This window comes from Acipenser ruthenus, chromosome 8 (assembly GCF_902713425.1).
Source record: "Acipenser ruthenus chromosome 8, fAciRut3.2 maternal haplotype, whole genome shotgun sequence".
Lineage (NCBI taxonomy): Eukaryota > Metazoa > Chordata > Actinopteri > Acipenseriformes > Acipenseridae > Acipenser > Acipenser ruthenus.
The window spans coordinates 986,591-1,004,090 of record NC_081196.1 but is presented as its reverse complement, the minus strand read 5'-3'; the positions used below and the strand labels follow the sequence as shown (position 1 = coordinate 1,004,090).

Genomic DNA, 17,500 nt, shown 5'->3' with positions numbered 1-17,500 from the left:
GCAGATATAGGATAGGGCTACTAATAACCGAGCCACGGCTGAACATTATCGGCAGTTTGAAACGCTTATGAAGCACACCTCGTGCACAACTGCAATTCATTTAGGCGCTGTAGTGAAAGCACCCTGCACATGTGTACTGAGAATAAAAAAAGAGAGAAAATGACCAGGAACAATTAAACGAGTAACAATGCAATCTACAGCAATGAAAACTCGAAAAGAAGGTTCCTTCTGGCGTTCAGACACCAAACAGTGACTAGAGGTTTCAAAGGGGGGTCAAATAATCATTCTGAGTCTATAAGAATGGATACAGAGAATAGGGTATCTGTTTCAATAGTATATAGTGTACATAGATAGATAGATAGATAGATAGATAGATAGATAGATAGATAGATAGATAGATAGATAGATAGATATGAATCTTTATGTTTAAAAAAAACAGCGATTCAAATAATGTAAGACGCCTGATTTAATGGTATGTATTATTAATGCAACTAAAATAAATACCTAAATAAAGCGGGAGTCTAAACGACTGTTTGCAGAACATACATTGAATCAATAATGAAAGTTGCTTCAAATGAGCGCCTTCCCTTAAATGTATATAATGGCTATTAGGCGAACTGTGGTGTCAAGTCTGCAGAAAATCAAGCTCGTCTTTAAGAGCGGTAGATCGATTGTTTTAAAACGAGTTTGGAAATCAGGTGAAAAATCGTATTTGAGTCAAAAACTGACCTTATAAGCTATTTACATGCCTGTTAAAAAAAAAAAAAAAAAAAAAAAAAAAGCCACATACATTAACGCACACGCACATAAATAGTGTTTCTTAATTTTAACAAAATGTCTTATTATGAATCCATATAGAAAAGTAAAACAAGAAAAGCATGGCCCTAGTCGTTTAAATGTGATGTAAAAAATATTAGTTTTATTAGTTTTATTATCAGATTTCTGTAAAAACAACTTACCTTTAATGTGCGAAAAAAATTATCAGTAAAAAAAAATAAATACAAAAATAAATAAATACAGTTAAAATAAATCTGGATATTCCCGAGTGCAATAAAAATATACTGAAAGCAAAGTTTATTTTCTTCTTTTTTTTAGAAAGCGAGATCAAGCATTCATTATTAGTTATTTCTAAAGTCTGAAATCCTTAAGCGCGTTGTTATGCAAATGAGGGCTGACATCACCGCGGAGATCAGAGAGGCTTCGAGTGAATATAAGCGTGGTCCGCAGCTCAGAGCAAGACACACACATTCCACCGCACCGTGGAGCTGCGCCGCGCACAGACTGCTCGCTGAAGCTCAATGCGCGTTAGACTCCAGCAGGCTGGATAGGGTGATTGTGAGCGCATCGCCGACCCCCTTACTCTCAATACACAGGATTTACAAGCTCCCAATGCTGGACTTCTGAAAAGGACCATTTCGGACTTTATTACAGGAGCACATTTTTCACTAAAGCTCAGGGAAGCTACAGCAGGTAGGTACGTATCAGACTTTCAATTAGTATTGTTATTTCATGACTTTGATAGTTTATTGCATTTGTTTGGTTGTATAAAAGTAATTTTGAGATTTTGTGTCATTTAAATGTAAACTTCATTTGCAATGTGCTATGAAAGCGACAGTTTCTGATTGCTATTGGATAGCACGGGAAGAAACAGAAGAACGCAGTTGAACTATAATTCAAACTGTTGTAACTATGCATAACAATGTAGTATTGTTTTGTTGTGACACATCATATTGAGAAAGACATTAATACATCAGCTACACTGAAAAGGGGACTAGGACATTGGCGATTGTCTACAAACGACTGCACCGGTAGATGTGTGTGTGTGTGTGCGTGTGTGTGTGTGTGTGTGTGTGCGTGTGTGTGTGTGTGTGTGTTTGTAGTTCGGGTGGCATGAGTGTTCTTCTCCAAGAACGAGTTTAAAAATATAAATTAATACACGTGAAAATAAGAAATGCAAAGGACTCCACTGTAGTTTAGTGTAAAGCATGCAGTATGTGTAATTTCAATGTATTGTAAGCTTCCACCCTAAACAGACTAAGGTAGCATATTGCTGAACAGATATCTACGGCAAGAACAAAACAAAGCCTGCCAATGCCCCTGCGTCGCGTTCTCGTGACCGCAGAACGAAACGACTGACATTATTAAATACCGTTCTTGTAAAAAGCGATACATTTTACAATGTGGTATTGTAATAACAGTGATTACCTCTGTGTTAATGTGATTGTTTTGAGTATTAATAATTAATATGACTTCTGCTCCGCGGTTAGCTAGTATAATTCTCATTCCAAACTCATGTTTGTTAACCCATTAAGTGCCGTTTGTCCTCATTTCATTGACAGGCTACTTTGTAATTTTTGGTGCATTTTTAACTGGCATCTACCTGTTATTTAAATTTTCTCTTTCAATATATTGTTATGATAACTTTAATTTTGTTAATCGAAACATTGTGTAAATGTAACTGTTAATTCTGCAAACAGCCCATCAAATGCTTTTGTGGCGTCTCAATAAAAAGAAAGAATAAACTTGAAGCGTTAAAATGATCCATCTCTTGGTGTTTTCCTCCCCACGGTGATGATACAGACCCGTTTTCTATGTGTTGAGTTTCATAGCCTGCATGAAATGTCACTGCTCTGATTACGGGCATGTCTAACTCGACTGTGAAGAAATATTGATTTAGAATGCATAACACTACATCAGTACAGCTGGTGTTCTGATTTTTTTCAAAGAAAAAAATGATTTGGCACACAGTATTATTCTACAGCAGAGCAGACATCATGCTGTGAAGCTTTTCCCAAGCAAAGTATTTCCTTATATTTGTATATCGAGCGCATCGAGGCTGCACACAGCTTGTATTATAACATCATGTTTGCTGTGCGCGCCACTGTCAGATGCTGATTTTTGGAATCCATGCCGTCAGCTCCGATCCACACGGATGGGCTCTGCTGCTTCTCCTCAGGTGTTTCTGTCTTGTCTACAAAGCCCTGCACGAGTTCCAAGGCTTTGTAAACTATGCTGATGTGCACTGGAATGTGGAAACCGCAGCTCGTTCCCATCATAGTCTAAAAGACCTACAATGTAAGCATGTGTGTCTATAGGCCTACGCGTAGCTTTGTTTTTAACATGCGTTTTAACGCTGGCAGTGGGGCGCACCTGAACATGGTCCGCTGAATGGGTATTTCTACCTCAAGTTGGATATTTTTGTTGCCTTCTATGTTTTGAATTATAGGAGGCATTTATACGCAAGGTCTATCTAAAACTGTAGTGGGCTACGTGTCGTTTTAGATTCTTTATAGGCACCCAAATGCTTCATTGGGAGTATTAACTGTCCATTTTAGATCTACTGTATAAATCAAACTCGTTACCGTCGGCTTAGTCTAAAGCTGTATGTATATCGTACCGTGTAGCGCGCTCCTCCCGAATCGTGCTAATCCGTGTGCTGTCATTGAATGTGTTACCACAGTATCCAAATGATCTGCTTTAGTTGTTATTGGAGATCGGGTCGATGCTGTAGTACACCATTGTTTCTTTTCCTAAAATAAATACGGGGTTTAACATTGTAGAAATAATGACTGGAATTCCCAGATGACACAGCGATATGGGCACGGATAGGATACAGGTGAATAAGCCACAGCACTGTTTAACACACCTTTATCAAGGGAAAGTAACTTCGCAAACAAACTGGAGGTTTATATATATATATATATATATATATATATATATATATATATATATATATATATATATATATATATATATATATATATAATGCCCGCGGTGATGAATACGATGTCAGGTATTATATCGTGGTAGTGTCGATACAGACACTGAGTCGTTCCTGGGATAATTTCCTCACAGCAGCCTGTTGCTCAGGGCGGTTAATCGAGGTTTCTTCCAGGCTTTACCTTCATGTTGCGGTCGTGCTCTCTGTGTCAGTCGAGGGCAGGTCACGGGGTGAGAGCACTCACCTCTCTAATTAGTACTGCTAATTGTCATTTTTGTACTGCCTGTACACCCGAACAGAGAGGGACTGTCGGGGGACCCAATTAAGAATCCGCAAAACATACGCGCTTTCGTGCCCTTCGCTGCATCTGATATCCCTAATTAAAAAAAAAAAAAAAAACTTTGTTTCCATATCAAAGGACCGACTCTGTTTGGAAGCTTAGCAATTAGTGCAACCTTTTCACCCGACCCAAAACATAACACTTAATCAAGGTGCATTTTAAGAAGCAACGTACAATATAGAGTAAGTTATTTATTATTATTATTATTATTATTATTATTATTATTATTATTATTATTATTATTATTATTATTATTATTATAAATACTACTACTACTACTACTACTACAACTAATAATAATAATAATAATAATAATAATAATAATAATAATAATAATAATAATAATAATATTAATAATATACAGTTATTTGGGTGTATGTTTTACTACACTCCTGCTAGTTTTATGCTTCTGTGTGCTCAGCATATCCAGGCTTTGTTCGCATTCTAGCTTGTTCATTGATTTAGCGGTTCCCCTGACTCTTTGAAACCTGCTTGACACTTTTTCATCCCAAACAGAAACACACCTGAATGGTACTTCAAAACAAAACTTAATAATAAGTCTAATAATCTATATTGCATTTACAGGGCATGCCTCCTCCAACTTTCACATCTCCATCATTGCATCGTCATGTAACCTTCCAAAACATATTTAAAAAACAAACTGGTGGGGTGCTACAAATTTAAAATAGCTTTCAGCATTGGAGCTCATGTTCTGAAGTGCTTTAAATCTGAATACATGACACAGCTTATTATTATTATTATTATTATTATTATTATTATTATTATTATTATTATTATTATTATTATTATTATTATTCACATAAACTGTGATATCTCCTCTTTCATAATCTTAGCACAGAGAAATATGGATAATTTTATATAGCAATGTATTTATTTATGTATATATATATATATATATATATATATATATATATATATATATATATATATATATATATATATATATATATATATATACTTTTTTTTAGCAGGTTAAACACACTTCTGGATGAAAGCAAGGTGAAACATTCGAACTGTTTTCAACAATTTCAACCTCAGGCTAAAAATAAGCCCCTTTGAACCCTAAAGCTGCTTCATCAGCGATTCTGAGAGACAGGCGTTGTGGAAAATGAGAGGAGTCCCGATTCTCCTGTTGATGGTCCTGTGCACTCTGCTGCTACAATCACACATCTGCTCCGGAATCAAATGGCTGTAAGTATTGCAGTGTGTTCCTTCCACGGTTTACACAACACAAAGGGATGTGGCTCGTCGTGTTAAATGTATTTTATTTTGGTAAGCTGAGTTTGCAGTTGACCTCTGTTTTTTGCTCTGCTTAGGCTATGCTTTATAGTGTTCATAATAACTATAGGGCTCGAGTCACACAGCTTACACAGTTGTTTAAAGAATGTTTTTTTTTTAACTGCTTTCTGTTTTTATCAATACAGTAAAGTTTGATATAGCTGTTCTTTGCTGTTACTGTTAATGAAACCATCAACCGTTCAGTACAGTTTCAGGGATATCAAACTTGATTTTATTAATTAAAAAACAGACTTTGAAAAACATTCTCTAAACAAATGGACGCTTTTACCATAATATATTTCCGGAGCCTTTCGCATTCCCATGTGCTTTGCATGCTGACAACTTCTTTGCAGTCCTCTAATACACTGCAGAGTTTTCATTTTCATTTAATAAAACAATGTTAAAAGACATGCTGTGTGGTAATGGAAAGCATTCCTACGATGTTAGCTGAAGTACAGTGTCTGTGGCAGTCCCACCAGGGCTCTTCATAAGCTGTTGCTTGTTTCTGAATAACATTTCAACAAGCGCCTTCTAAAAGACAGGCACAGATGTGATCAATGGAAAATTGGGCTTTGCAGCTTTGATACGGCGAGGGTCGATTTGAAACAGATGCAGCGCCTGTAATAAACACCTGTTAAAAGAGGCTGACTGAACGAAAGGCAAGCCACAGCGTGGGCACAGCACCCTCTATTCATAATTCAGAACAGGCAGAGATCAAGGGGATGCTGAATTGTAGAACATTCGAGCATCCCTGCAATCAGTAGCGAGAGTCAGAGGGGGCACAGTTATTCCTGGCCCAGCTCAGGTTGATGAAGGGGCCGCTGGAACGAGAATTAGTTTTGATTGCAAAGTTGACAATAGCTGGCATTGTGCTTTCACGGTTTGAAAACCCTGCGATGATGATCAGTGGTCTATACTGAATCTGATCCCAGTGTAGAAATGTAAAATCATGATTTTGTCTTGACATGGAGATAATTGTATATATATATATATATATATATATATATATATATATATATATATATATATATATAGATATATATATATATATATATAATTTTTTTAAAGTAGCATAGCATGTATCATTTTATGCCTTATAATTCTATCTCACTAGCACTTGCATTTGTGCTGTAAGGTGGAACAACAAATAGTACAACTCTTAACACAGGCTCCCAACAAAAGGGACAGCACTGCCACTGAGATCCCCTGATGCTGATACCTGCTGTCCCTTCAATGCAGAGCTCTGGCTAGAACACCAGCAACCCTCTTCTTGAACCAGAGCCAGCACTGCAAGCTGCTGGGGGGCCTGGTATCCTCCCAAGTGCAGCTGTGCCGCAGCAACCTGGAGCTGATGCACACCATCATCCAGGCAGCCAAGGAGGTGAAGAAGACCTGCCAGAAGAGCTTCTCAGACATGCGCTGGAACTGCTCCTCCATCGAGCTGGTTCCCAGCTTCACCCCAGACCTCGAGAGAGGTATGTTGGACATGGTCCTTTACAGCGGAATAGCTGCTCTGCACGCACTTTTCCATACTTCTTCCATGCTTCTCCTATGCGTTTACCATGTTTTTCTGTTTGTCTTTTGTACCCTTCTTTACCATCCGTCTCTGAGCTCTATCATCTTCGTCCCGGTTTGTTATCCAGTGGTGTGTAACCTGTCCCACTCTTACGCTCCTGCAGTACTCACACAGTTTAGATGCCCGTCTTGGCTGAGCTCTCTCCATGTTGTAGATCTGACCTCTGAACCTGCCAATCCAAACAAGTGCTGTGCCAGCCATGCCGTTTGGTTGATTGGAGTGGACTCAATTGGGCTGAATCAGAACCCTGCCAAGTGTTTTTTTTTCAAGGCTGGGGTCCTGCTGAATACCTCATACAGCTTAAATGGGTTAATTTGCTTATCAGTTCCAATTGCCAAAGGGAGTTGCTCTATGCCAAGACAGTTACCAAGATCCAGGGCAGGTTTTGGAAAAGCTCAGAGCCACTTCTGGAGGACTTCAAAGCTCTGGCACAGAATTAAACAAACTGGTTGATAACTTTGACAGTCTCCAGCTGTCAAGTATTTGCCCTCCATTGAAATTGAAAAGCGTTGCCAGCTTCAGTTGGCTTTGGGCTTGGACTGGCCTGGGGGCTCCTTTGATGTATTCCATGTTGAGCCAAGGTGTGGTTCTCCTGGCTCTATTCTCATCTGTCGTTCTTCATATCAATCCCCTGCACATACAGTATGCTCCACCCTTACTTTACCATGCCTCATACACAAGGCTACTGCACTGTGAAGGAATGGGACAAACAAGGTCTCCAAAGCATGCTTTGGAAGCTTTCATCAGTGCGTACAGTTGATACATTAATCCTCTGCTATCAATTCCTCAGCCTACACTACTTTCCCTCAAGTCCCCAAATAAACTGCATTAGTTTAACAACAACAGGCTTCCCCTTTGAAATCACCTAGTATAAGACAGTAGAATGTGCCTCTTTTCTGCTGCTGTCACGGAGCAGGTCCTGCAGCAGTATGAATTGCTTCTCGTCGTTTCCTCAGGCACAAGGGAATCTGCGTTTGTGTACGCCTTGTCTGCCGCAGCTATCAGCCACACCATCGCGAGGGCCTGCACCTCCGGTGACCTCCGGGGCTGTTCCTGTGGGCCCATCCCAGGAGAGATCCCCCAGCCAGGCTACCGCTGGGGGGGCTGTGCCGACAACCTCCACTACGGCCTGGTCATGGGCTCCAAATTCTCAGACGCTGCCATGAAGATGAAGAAGTCTGGGTCGCAGGCGAACAAACTCATGCACCTACACAACAGCGAAGTAGGCAGGCAGGTAAGCGTGCAAAGCCCTCTCCGGAAATCAGCAGCCCGGGCTAGAGTCTCAATATAATTCAATAAGATGTTTCCTTTGATCCCGGCTGTTCTTTTGAACCAAATTCTTACAATGAGTTAAAAAAGGGACCTTTTTTATTACTGAAGCACAGCACAAATCATTAGTGAAAATAAGTACCACATGTTATGTTATGAAGCTGGATCCCGAGTGTTCGTACAAAAATTCCCAAATCAACTTTATGCACGGTCATATTGCACTTAAATTCAAAGGCATACACTATTTCACAGTTACATCTTTCTGAAAAACATCATGAAAAGTATAATCAACCAGCTCCCATGTGTTTTTATTTTATTTTATATTTGTACTCTCTAATTTTAATTTCCAGTTGTTTTTTTTTTGCATGTAGGCGCGGAGCTCTTTTTCATTTCTAATTCACTGTCATTGTTTTTTGCATGTAGGCGCTGAACGATGCTCTGGTGATGAAATGTAAGTGCCACGGCGTCTCCGGCTCCTGTTCTATAAGGACCTGCTGGAGGGGCCTCCAGGACCTCAAGGACATCGCCATGGATCTGAAGACCAAGTACCTGTCTGCCACCAAGGTGGTGCACCGGCCCATGGGCACCCGCAAGCAACTGGTGCCCAAAGACATCGACATCCGGCCTGTCCAGGAGAACGAGCTGGTCTACCTGCAGAGCTCGCCAGACTTCTGCAGCAGGAACGAGAAGCTCGGCTCATTAGGAACTCAAGACAGGTGAAAGGCTCTGCGCTGCTTAGAATTATTACAAAAACAAATATTCTACATGAAGATGTTCATAAAGGGTTAGGGTTGGGTTGGGGTTAGGGTTGGGGTTAGAGTTAGAGATAGGGGTTAGGGCTGGGGATAGGGGTTAGGGTTAGGGCTGGGGTTAGGGATAGAGATGGGGGTTAGGGTTAGCAGTATCATATAAGGGAGTTTTATATGATCACAAAGGAAAAAAAAAACGATCCTCATTTAAACACTGGCCCTGTGCTGAGTTCTTATGTAGAAATACAGAACTGCTAGCTGGCCACCCTTCTAATCTCCTGGGGTTAGCTTTATGTCCCAGTGTGGTATTGTATCTGTCTCTGCCAGTTCACAGTGTCTTTAAAATTCATGAAATCTATCTTAATTACCGCCAGCCACAAACTTGTAATTCGATCGAATCCTTAGCACTTTCAAGTGTGTTTTTACTTGTTTTTTTAGTGCTGTAAATGTGGTGGTTAATTGAGAGAAAACATCAACAGGATTACTAATGTAACTGTTAACCGTTTAGATCATTCAAACACCCCCTCCGCCTTCCCCCTCCAGACACACACACCATATCTCCTACAGATAGCTCGGAGAGAAGCTAGCAACAAACACTGGATTTATTCAAATATAATAACCTCTGAACAGCAATCACGATTCCCTGCTGATTCATACTGAACTCGTTAAAGCCTGAACAGCGCAGTACCATTAATTCATCATGGACAGGTACTCGTTTGAAATCTAAGTAGACACGTCTGTTTTGAAGCACTCCCAATCAAATCCTCAGTGAATGCAGCACGAGGGAGGAAGCACATCAAGATGTTTGCCGTCGTGATGATCTGTCTTTATTTCTGTACGCATGCTGTGATGATCGTATGCGCTGGCAATAATTGTAAACATGTGCCCTTAGAGAACAAATATTGGATCCATAAATAGGAGGATGAGGGATGCGCTGAAGGGTGTTCCCTGTGATGTGTGTCGTCGCCGGAGGGTGATTTGTGATGTGCGCTGTGAGGAGCAGGGGGGAGCTGCTGATGAACTGCTTTCACTTTGAACTGTCTGCATGCAGAAGATTAGGAATGCTTGCTCTGGTCTGGGGGATAGCCCGAGGGCTGGAATTTTCCGTGTGCACAGAGAAGGTCACACCATCCCGGCAGAGGTTATCCATGCAGTCTGCGTACTAATTAGCAAGGATCAATGACGTGGCTTATTGCTATGACCTCAACGAGAAATCTCTCTCTCTCTCTCTGTCTCTCTTGCTCTCTCTCTCTCTCTCTCTCTCTCTCTCTCTCTCTCTCCCTGTCTCTCACTGGACTGTGTCATGTGCTTTGCTTACTAGCTTCCTTTGAGCTTTGAGAAAGAAATTACACTTTGGACATAATTGCAGCAAGCTGAAGTCGACTTGTCTTACCAAAAGCTTCCTAAAGAAAAATGATGATCTGGTTGAAAAGAAAATAGCTAACTTATCAATTTAATTGATTTCATTAACCATGGATTAAATGGAGACAAGGGCTTTCTATCCCAGTATGTTTTGTAAACTGGCTGAATGTTTCTATCTTGCAAACACAGTGCACCTTATATTACCGGAAATGAGTTTCTATTCCAGTTACTATGTGTCACTGCAGCTTCTGCTGGTACTTTGTCTCTTTGCAGCACCCAGTTCAGTTAACACAGTGATGGAAAGGTGTTTCTGTACTGTCAGAATTGTGTTGTTTCAAACAATCTGACAGCCCTTCTGTGATATGCAAAAGTAAACAATGTACACACCTGTTTCTTTAAATTTCCACTTACACCCCCAAAATAGACTTTCTATCTAGTGTTTGCATATAAAAGTGTATCAAACTAGGTCTCCCGGTGTCCTGGAACCCGATTTCAAGCGACTATTCCTCAAAAAGAAGCTTTGTGTTCCCTCAGCTTAACTCTTTGAATCAATTATCTTGAAAAAAAGAGCATTTATTCTGGTTTCTGCACAGATAGGTTGGATAAAAGAATAATAGACAACGTGGACTGTGATATCAATACCACTGTCACATTCCACGAAGCTCAGTTTCATATTTGTGTGGGTGTATGTATGATGGTGGTGGAGAAAGGGAACTAACTGGAACCACATGACAGCGAGCTTCAATCAAAATAAAGTAAAAAACCCAAATAGAGGCCTAGCGGTCTTGAAGTAAGCTGTCATCCAATGTCAAGGGTCTGCATGACCCTGAAAGCTCAGTTGAACTGTCTGTGGAGCTCGAGGTATTTCATGTTGTTTTGTTCTTCTTGTTTGCTGTACAGGCAGTGTAACAAGACCTCCAATGGCAGTGACAGCTGTGACCTGATGTGCTGTGGCCGTGGCTACAACCCCTACTCGGAGAAGCTGGTGGAGAGGTGCCACTGCAAATACCACTGGTGCTGCTATGTGACGTGCAAGAAATGCGAGAGGACTGTGGAAAGATACGTTTGCAAATGAGTGGCTTTCCAACCCAGAGAGAGAGAGAGAGAGAGAGAGAGACAGCAACGTAACCAGAGCACTATGTACCACCAAGCATGGTTTTGTCTTAAGCTTCAGAGTGTATATTTTGTTAAGAACTTTTATTTTTTTAACAGAACTTTCCACAGGACCTTGTTCCATTTACAAACTCGTCAAGGATTTTTTTTTTCAAGATGCTTATCTCTACACCTGGATGGTGGAACAACAACAACAACAACAACAAAGGAGTTTTCAGCTGGGAAACATATTTGGAAATTGGAAATGTATTGAAATGAAATTGGAAATGCAGTGAAAAACGACCCCCATCCCAAGTCTACGAGACATAGTTATTTTCGAAGCCTTGGAATTGTATTTTTGTTTTTTATTTTACAAATGGTGATATCCATTTTGGATTCTTTGTTGGTACCATTTCCAGCTATCTTCTGAAGAAATAATAATAATAAAATAAACATTCATAAAGTGATCCATTCTTTACCACTTGGATGGGATGGGGGATCCCAAATACTCGCAGTGTGTAAGTACCCAGTTGGAATTATGGGACTCTGAATGACTGTTTCTGCTTATAAACCTGTGGATGCCCAACCAGCCCCTGAAGAATGACTGGGGTTCCATTTACAAGTATCCCAAGTGGAGGGGTGTTTCCACTGATAAACTTCCTGTAACGCGAGGAACGTGGAGCCCAAAGCCGCCCGCTCCGGAGGCTGTGGACTGTATACAGGGGGTTCCCATGGCAACCAGCCCCGACCACCATTGTGTGGCTGTACATATTATCTTTTGTATGCTGAATTTAAAGAAATATTTATAAACTAATTAAAGATTCTTTACCAAACTCCAGAGTGTTACATATGCTTTCTTTTTTGAAGATCAGCGGTAATTCTTTGACGCTGAAAATAAAATAATCAGCATGCTGGACTTTTTTATAGGCTAAAAAATCTACTTACTAGCAGCTTGTACAGTATTATCTTCTCTTTCCAATCTGCCTTTCCCCTTGATAAGCATTTCTATCACACGTGCATTAAGATGTCATTCATTGTAGGGATGTTAGTTTACCGGTACTTTTTATCTCCCAAATATTTAAACTTTGACATATTGCGAATGTTTGTTACCAATCATAAAAGTCATCATATAAAGACATTTGTCACTTTGTGTAAATTACTGCAACATGTACTTGTGTACAAGACTGCATGTGTGCATCACTTAATTGTATATGAAAAAGACACTAAACGTATTATTATGTAAACACTAAGGCTAACACCTAGATTTGACTACATATTTTTGACAAAATTCTAAATACCCATGGAAGAGGAATGGGTACATTCACAATGACATGGAAGAAAGGATCTTCTTCATGCTCAGAGCAAGGTAGCCATTACAAACACTTTTAATGTTAGGAAATAAACTGTCACAATTGTTCAATAATAGGGTACTTACTCCACAACGGGAATTCTAACAAAACAAAAACAAACCCAACTCTGTTCCTTAATTCATCTAAACTATCTGACACCTGCAATGCTTGACATATGCACTATTTTACATGCTAGATACAGTTTGCACAGTATTATTATTATTTGTTTATTTAGCAGATGCCTTTATCCAAGGCAAGTTACAGAGACAAGGGTGTGTGAACTATGCATCAGCTGCAGAGTCACTTACAATTACTTCTCACCCGAAAGACTAAGCACAAGGAGGTTAAGTGATTTGCTCAGGGTCACACAATGAGTCAGTGGCTGAGGCGGGATTTGATTTGAACCGAGGATCTCCTGGTTACAAGCCCGTGTCTTTAACCACTGGACCAGCCTCCTCTAGAAGGTTACCACAGTATTTTTGCACTGTGTTTGTGCTTTTACCATAGGGATCTTGCTTTGCCGTGTTTATTAATATTCTTTACCATACCTCGTTATGCTTTATTACCCTTTCCTATACGTTTACAATGGACGGGGAAATGCTTAAACTCTAAACTAGTAGCACCCCTAATTCAGTGCCAGTGCCATGACAAGTGGATCAGAAGACGCTCATCCTAGAAGGTAACAAGACGATCCAGGAATGTAAAAGGATGCTCCTACAATATCCTGCTTGCTCTTTGTTTTTACCCTTTTAACCAGCTTGCGTTGTTTAGCTTCAATGCCATTGTCTCCCAGGTTTCAGATATCCCAATTATAGTATTTGTTTAGCTGGAAACCAGTGCAGTCTCAGCAGGATTCTCCACTGTTTGCAGATTCCCAGCTGTCAGGTTTTCATTGTCGGTACTAATTGCTTGGCATCTTTGGCATCTCTTTGTGGGCCGTCTCGTCTCTAATCTTATACAGCATCTTTCTAGAAGTGGGCTTCCCAAAACTTTTATCTTTTATCATTTATCTGAGTTTATTCTTTGTGTGTTTTGCTTTGGTGTATCCCAGAGGATGGACTGAAGGTGATATACAGAGTTTCTTCTTGTTATGAGATACAGTAACTCCCTGTTTTTTTTCTACCTGACTATCTGACACCACAGATCTGTGAAATTTTGAAAGCTGTGAATTAGAACATGGAAAATATAGCATGATAAAAGGGCCTAAATGGGACTTGGTGTATTAGCAAAACGAGTATGATATTTGAAAAATCCACGTTTCTATCTTTAAGTGCAGTTAACAAAACTCCACATTATTACCAAAAAGCACCTGAGACATTCTCACATATTTTTTTAAAGCTTGGCAACTGAACCAGCTTGTTCTATCTCAACAATGAGTGATTCCACTTTAGATGTGCTGACAGCCATCTGGTGGACTGGCCTCCCACTCCTTGGGGAAGGACCATTATTTACCACTCCCCGCGAATAGCATAGACAAGCAGAGCAGAGCAGAGCATCTCATTGTAAAATCTGAGGCTGTCCGGCTGAAGAGCTATTATTAAAGTTAGATAGCTGGTTGTAAGGATGATATATGGTAGCCCAGTATCAACAAAAATACTCCAGGATGTCCGGATCCCTTCTTACAAGTGGTTTACAATAAGTCATCCTGGATAAGGGCGTCTGCTAAGAAATAAATAATAATAATAATTTGAAAACCGATGACACAAACTTCATATGAACTTATATGCAATAAATAATTTCATACTATAGCTGTGCTGCAAATCATCTGACATGAACCTTGACGTGTTAACATAAAAATACTACGACCCAAAGCAACTCTTCAGCAGGTATTACAACAGACCTTTCGTTCTCCAAAACACGCCACCTCCTGAGAGGTCTGCAGTCAGAAGTACACAAGCAGTATATTGTGATTGCAGGACTTCACAGGTGAGGCGGCGCGTGGTTCCTGGCAGTCATTCTGCTCACACCCTGTTTTTCTCTGACGCGTTCGTTACGTCTATGTGGTTGGAGAATAATAGAGAGTAATGCATGAGTCGGTCTTCAGAACTAAGTAGATCAAAAGACACATTTCAAAAACCTTTTTCCTCCCCCCCCCCCCCCCCCCCCCCCCCGTCACAATCGTGGTCAGTGTTTACTTGCATCTAATAAATCATGTTGGTTCCCTTTGAAATGCTTTTTCAAATATAAAAGTAGGTTGCAGAGCAGGGGGCGGGTGGTTAGTGGTTGCAGTTAGAGTATAATGAAGTCTTCAATGTACAGTGGAAGAGTCCATGAAAGGCTTTGAATGTGTACAGAGAGATCTTATATTTAGGTCTATATTTTACACTGGCGGCTTTTGTTTCATAAGTGAATTAGGATCATGCTAATTCAATTTGGAAGTGTTTCTCAAAGGGTAGCCACCTGCAACGTGCCGGGAGGGATGGATTAGAGAGCCCTACACTTTTAACAACTGCTTGAATTGAAACTAAGCTCTGATTTGGGGGTGGGCTGGGTGTAGGTGGTGGCTCCCGATATATAACTGTCCCAAATGAACAGCAGATTCAAAATATATCCCCACGGTGGTCACCTACCTCCACGTGCAGCCCCTTGCATTCATTTTCAATGCACAAACTTAATTTGTAAAAAAGTGAAATTGAAGTAAACTCACGTACACTACGGGACAGGGAATGTCCCTTTGGCCTAGCAGGTTTTATGCAAAGTAACACAATGTAAACTGAATGTATTTCTAATTTGAGGGGGACAGTCAGCTCAGACCTGGAATGTATTACACTAGTTTATGTACAAAACTACTTCTGTCTATTGGTTGAATGAAACCTGTTTGCCTGTATTTTGCATGAACTCTACCATACCTGAGGCCCATGCACAACACTATGAATGAACTGTACCCTACCTGAGGCCCATGCACAGCACTATGAATGAACTGTACCCTACCTGAGGCCCATGCACAGCACTATGAATGAACTGTACCCTACCTGAGGCTCATGCACAGCACTATGAATGAACTGTACCCTACCTGAGGCTCATGCACAACACTATGAATGAACTGTACCCTACCTGAGGCTCATGCACAACACTATGAATGAACTGTACCCTACCTGAGGCTCATGCACAGCACTATGAATGAACTGTACCCTACCTGAGGCACATGCACAGCACTATGAATGAACTGTACCATACCTGAGGCCCATGCACAGCACTATGAATGAACTGTACCCTACCTGAGGCACATGCACAGCACTATGAATGAACTGTACCCTACCTGAGGCTCATGCACAACACTATGAATGAACTGTACCCTACCTGAGGCCCATGCACAACACTATGAATGAACTGTACCATACCTGAGGCCCATGCACAGCACTATGAATGAACTGTACCCTACCTGAGGCCCATGCACAACACTATGAATGAACTGTACCCTACCTGAGGCTCATGCACAACACTATGAATGAACTGTACCATACCTGAGGCCCATGCACAGCACTATGAATGAACTGTACCATACCTGAGGCTCATACACAGCACTATGAATGAACTGTACCCTACCTGAGGCCCATGCACAGCACTATGAATGAACTGTACCATACCTGAGGCTCATGCACAGCACTATGAATGAACTGTACCCTACCTGAGGCTCATGCACAGCACTATGAATGAACTGTACCCTACCTGAGGCTCATGCACAACACTATGAATGAACTGTACCCTACCTGAGGCCCATGCACAGCACTATGAATGAACTGTACCCTACCTGAGGCCCATGCAGAACACTTTTAAGAGGGATTCATTTCAAGTCGAAGTGATTTCTCTCTATTTTGTCTGCAGTATATCTCGCCTGGATGAGTTCCACAAACCTATAAAAACCATCAGCGAAACAGAGATCTGATTGAGAAAACAAAAAAGAGGGGAGGCAATCAAAACGCTTGGCTTTTCTTTTTATTAGGAAATCAATCCTGAGCATACAACAACAAGCGGCTGTGTGTGGGGCGGTGTGTGATTGTGGACAGTGAGAAGACACACAAAGAATACGACTACACTGGAAAATGAATTGAGCTGTAGTGACCCGTTACTGGGATGACCTGCAGGGGGAAGGGGGATGTGCAACTGAAATGTTGCTGTTTTTATTGTGTATGCATGACGCAGTAAACAAACAAACAAAATGCAAATTTCTGTTCATTGGATTTAATTCCCCTTTTGAACTATTGATAATTGGGACCCAAAGAAAATTAGTGCTAGTCTACCAGTTCTGAGTTTGAAATGACCTGAAAGGGTAAAGGGCTTGCCTGGGTGTTTTTCAGAAAGGGTACCCGTCCGGTTTCGACCGACCTTGCTGAACTTGGTACAGCTTTTTATAGCACACACACAGTTCTGTGGGTCTCACTTTGCTGGGTGCTTGACTGTGCTAGTGTTAATCACATTCATGGCTTTAGAGAGCTTGCTATCGTGGCAGAAATCAAGTGGATAAGGTACATTTTAAAAAAAAACGTCGACTAGAAGCCTCCGTGGCACACTTCACTCTCGTGAAAAAACAGATAACCACATTCCCAAGCCACACTCGAAGCTGACAGTTTTGACTCAACACATACAGTAAGTGGGGCACAGAAACCAGTGTGTCAAGGTGTCATGTTAGTTCTGTGCAGTGTTTCAATGAACACAACACTTTTCTAGTGCCTGTCAAAATTACCATGATAAGGACGGGTTTAAGAATGTCACTAGTCTGCTGCACATTGAGAGAGAGAGAGC

General features: G+C 40.8%; 1 protein-coding gene across 7 annotated transcripts; it reads left to right on the top strand.

The window, feature by feature from the left end:
* The first annotated feature begins 1,223 nt into the window (after nucleotides 1–1,223).
* Nucleotides 1,224–12,241, top strand: LOC117972819 (protein Wnt-11). Of its 7 annotated transcripts, none has more exons than XM_059027954.1 (6): nucleotides 1,224–1,470; nucleotides 5,151–5,273; nucleotides 6,600–6,835; nucleotides 7,893–8,170; nucleotides 8,629–8,921; nucleotides 11,217–12,241. In XM_059027954.1, exons 2-6 carry the CDS (start codon nucleotides 5,191–5,193, stop codon nucleotides 11,389–11,391), a joined length of 1,065 nt encoding a protein of 354 aa, XP_058883937.1. In that variant the 5' UTR covers nucleotides 1,224–1,470; nucleotides 5,151–5,190; the 3' UTR covers nucleotides 11,392–12,241. The 7 variants fall into 7 exon arrangements, with proteins under 7 accessions (XP_058883937.1, XP_034779003.1, XP_034779002.1 ...); XM_034923112.2 differs by having other exon boundaries at nucleotides 5,054–5,273; XM_034923111.2 differs by having other exon boundaries at nucleotides 5,051–5,273.
* The last annotated feature ends 5,259 nt before the right edge of the window (nucleotides 12,242–17,500 follow it).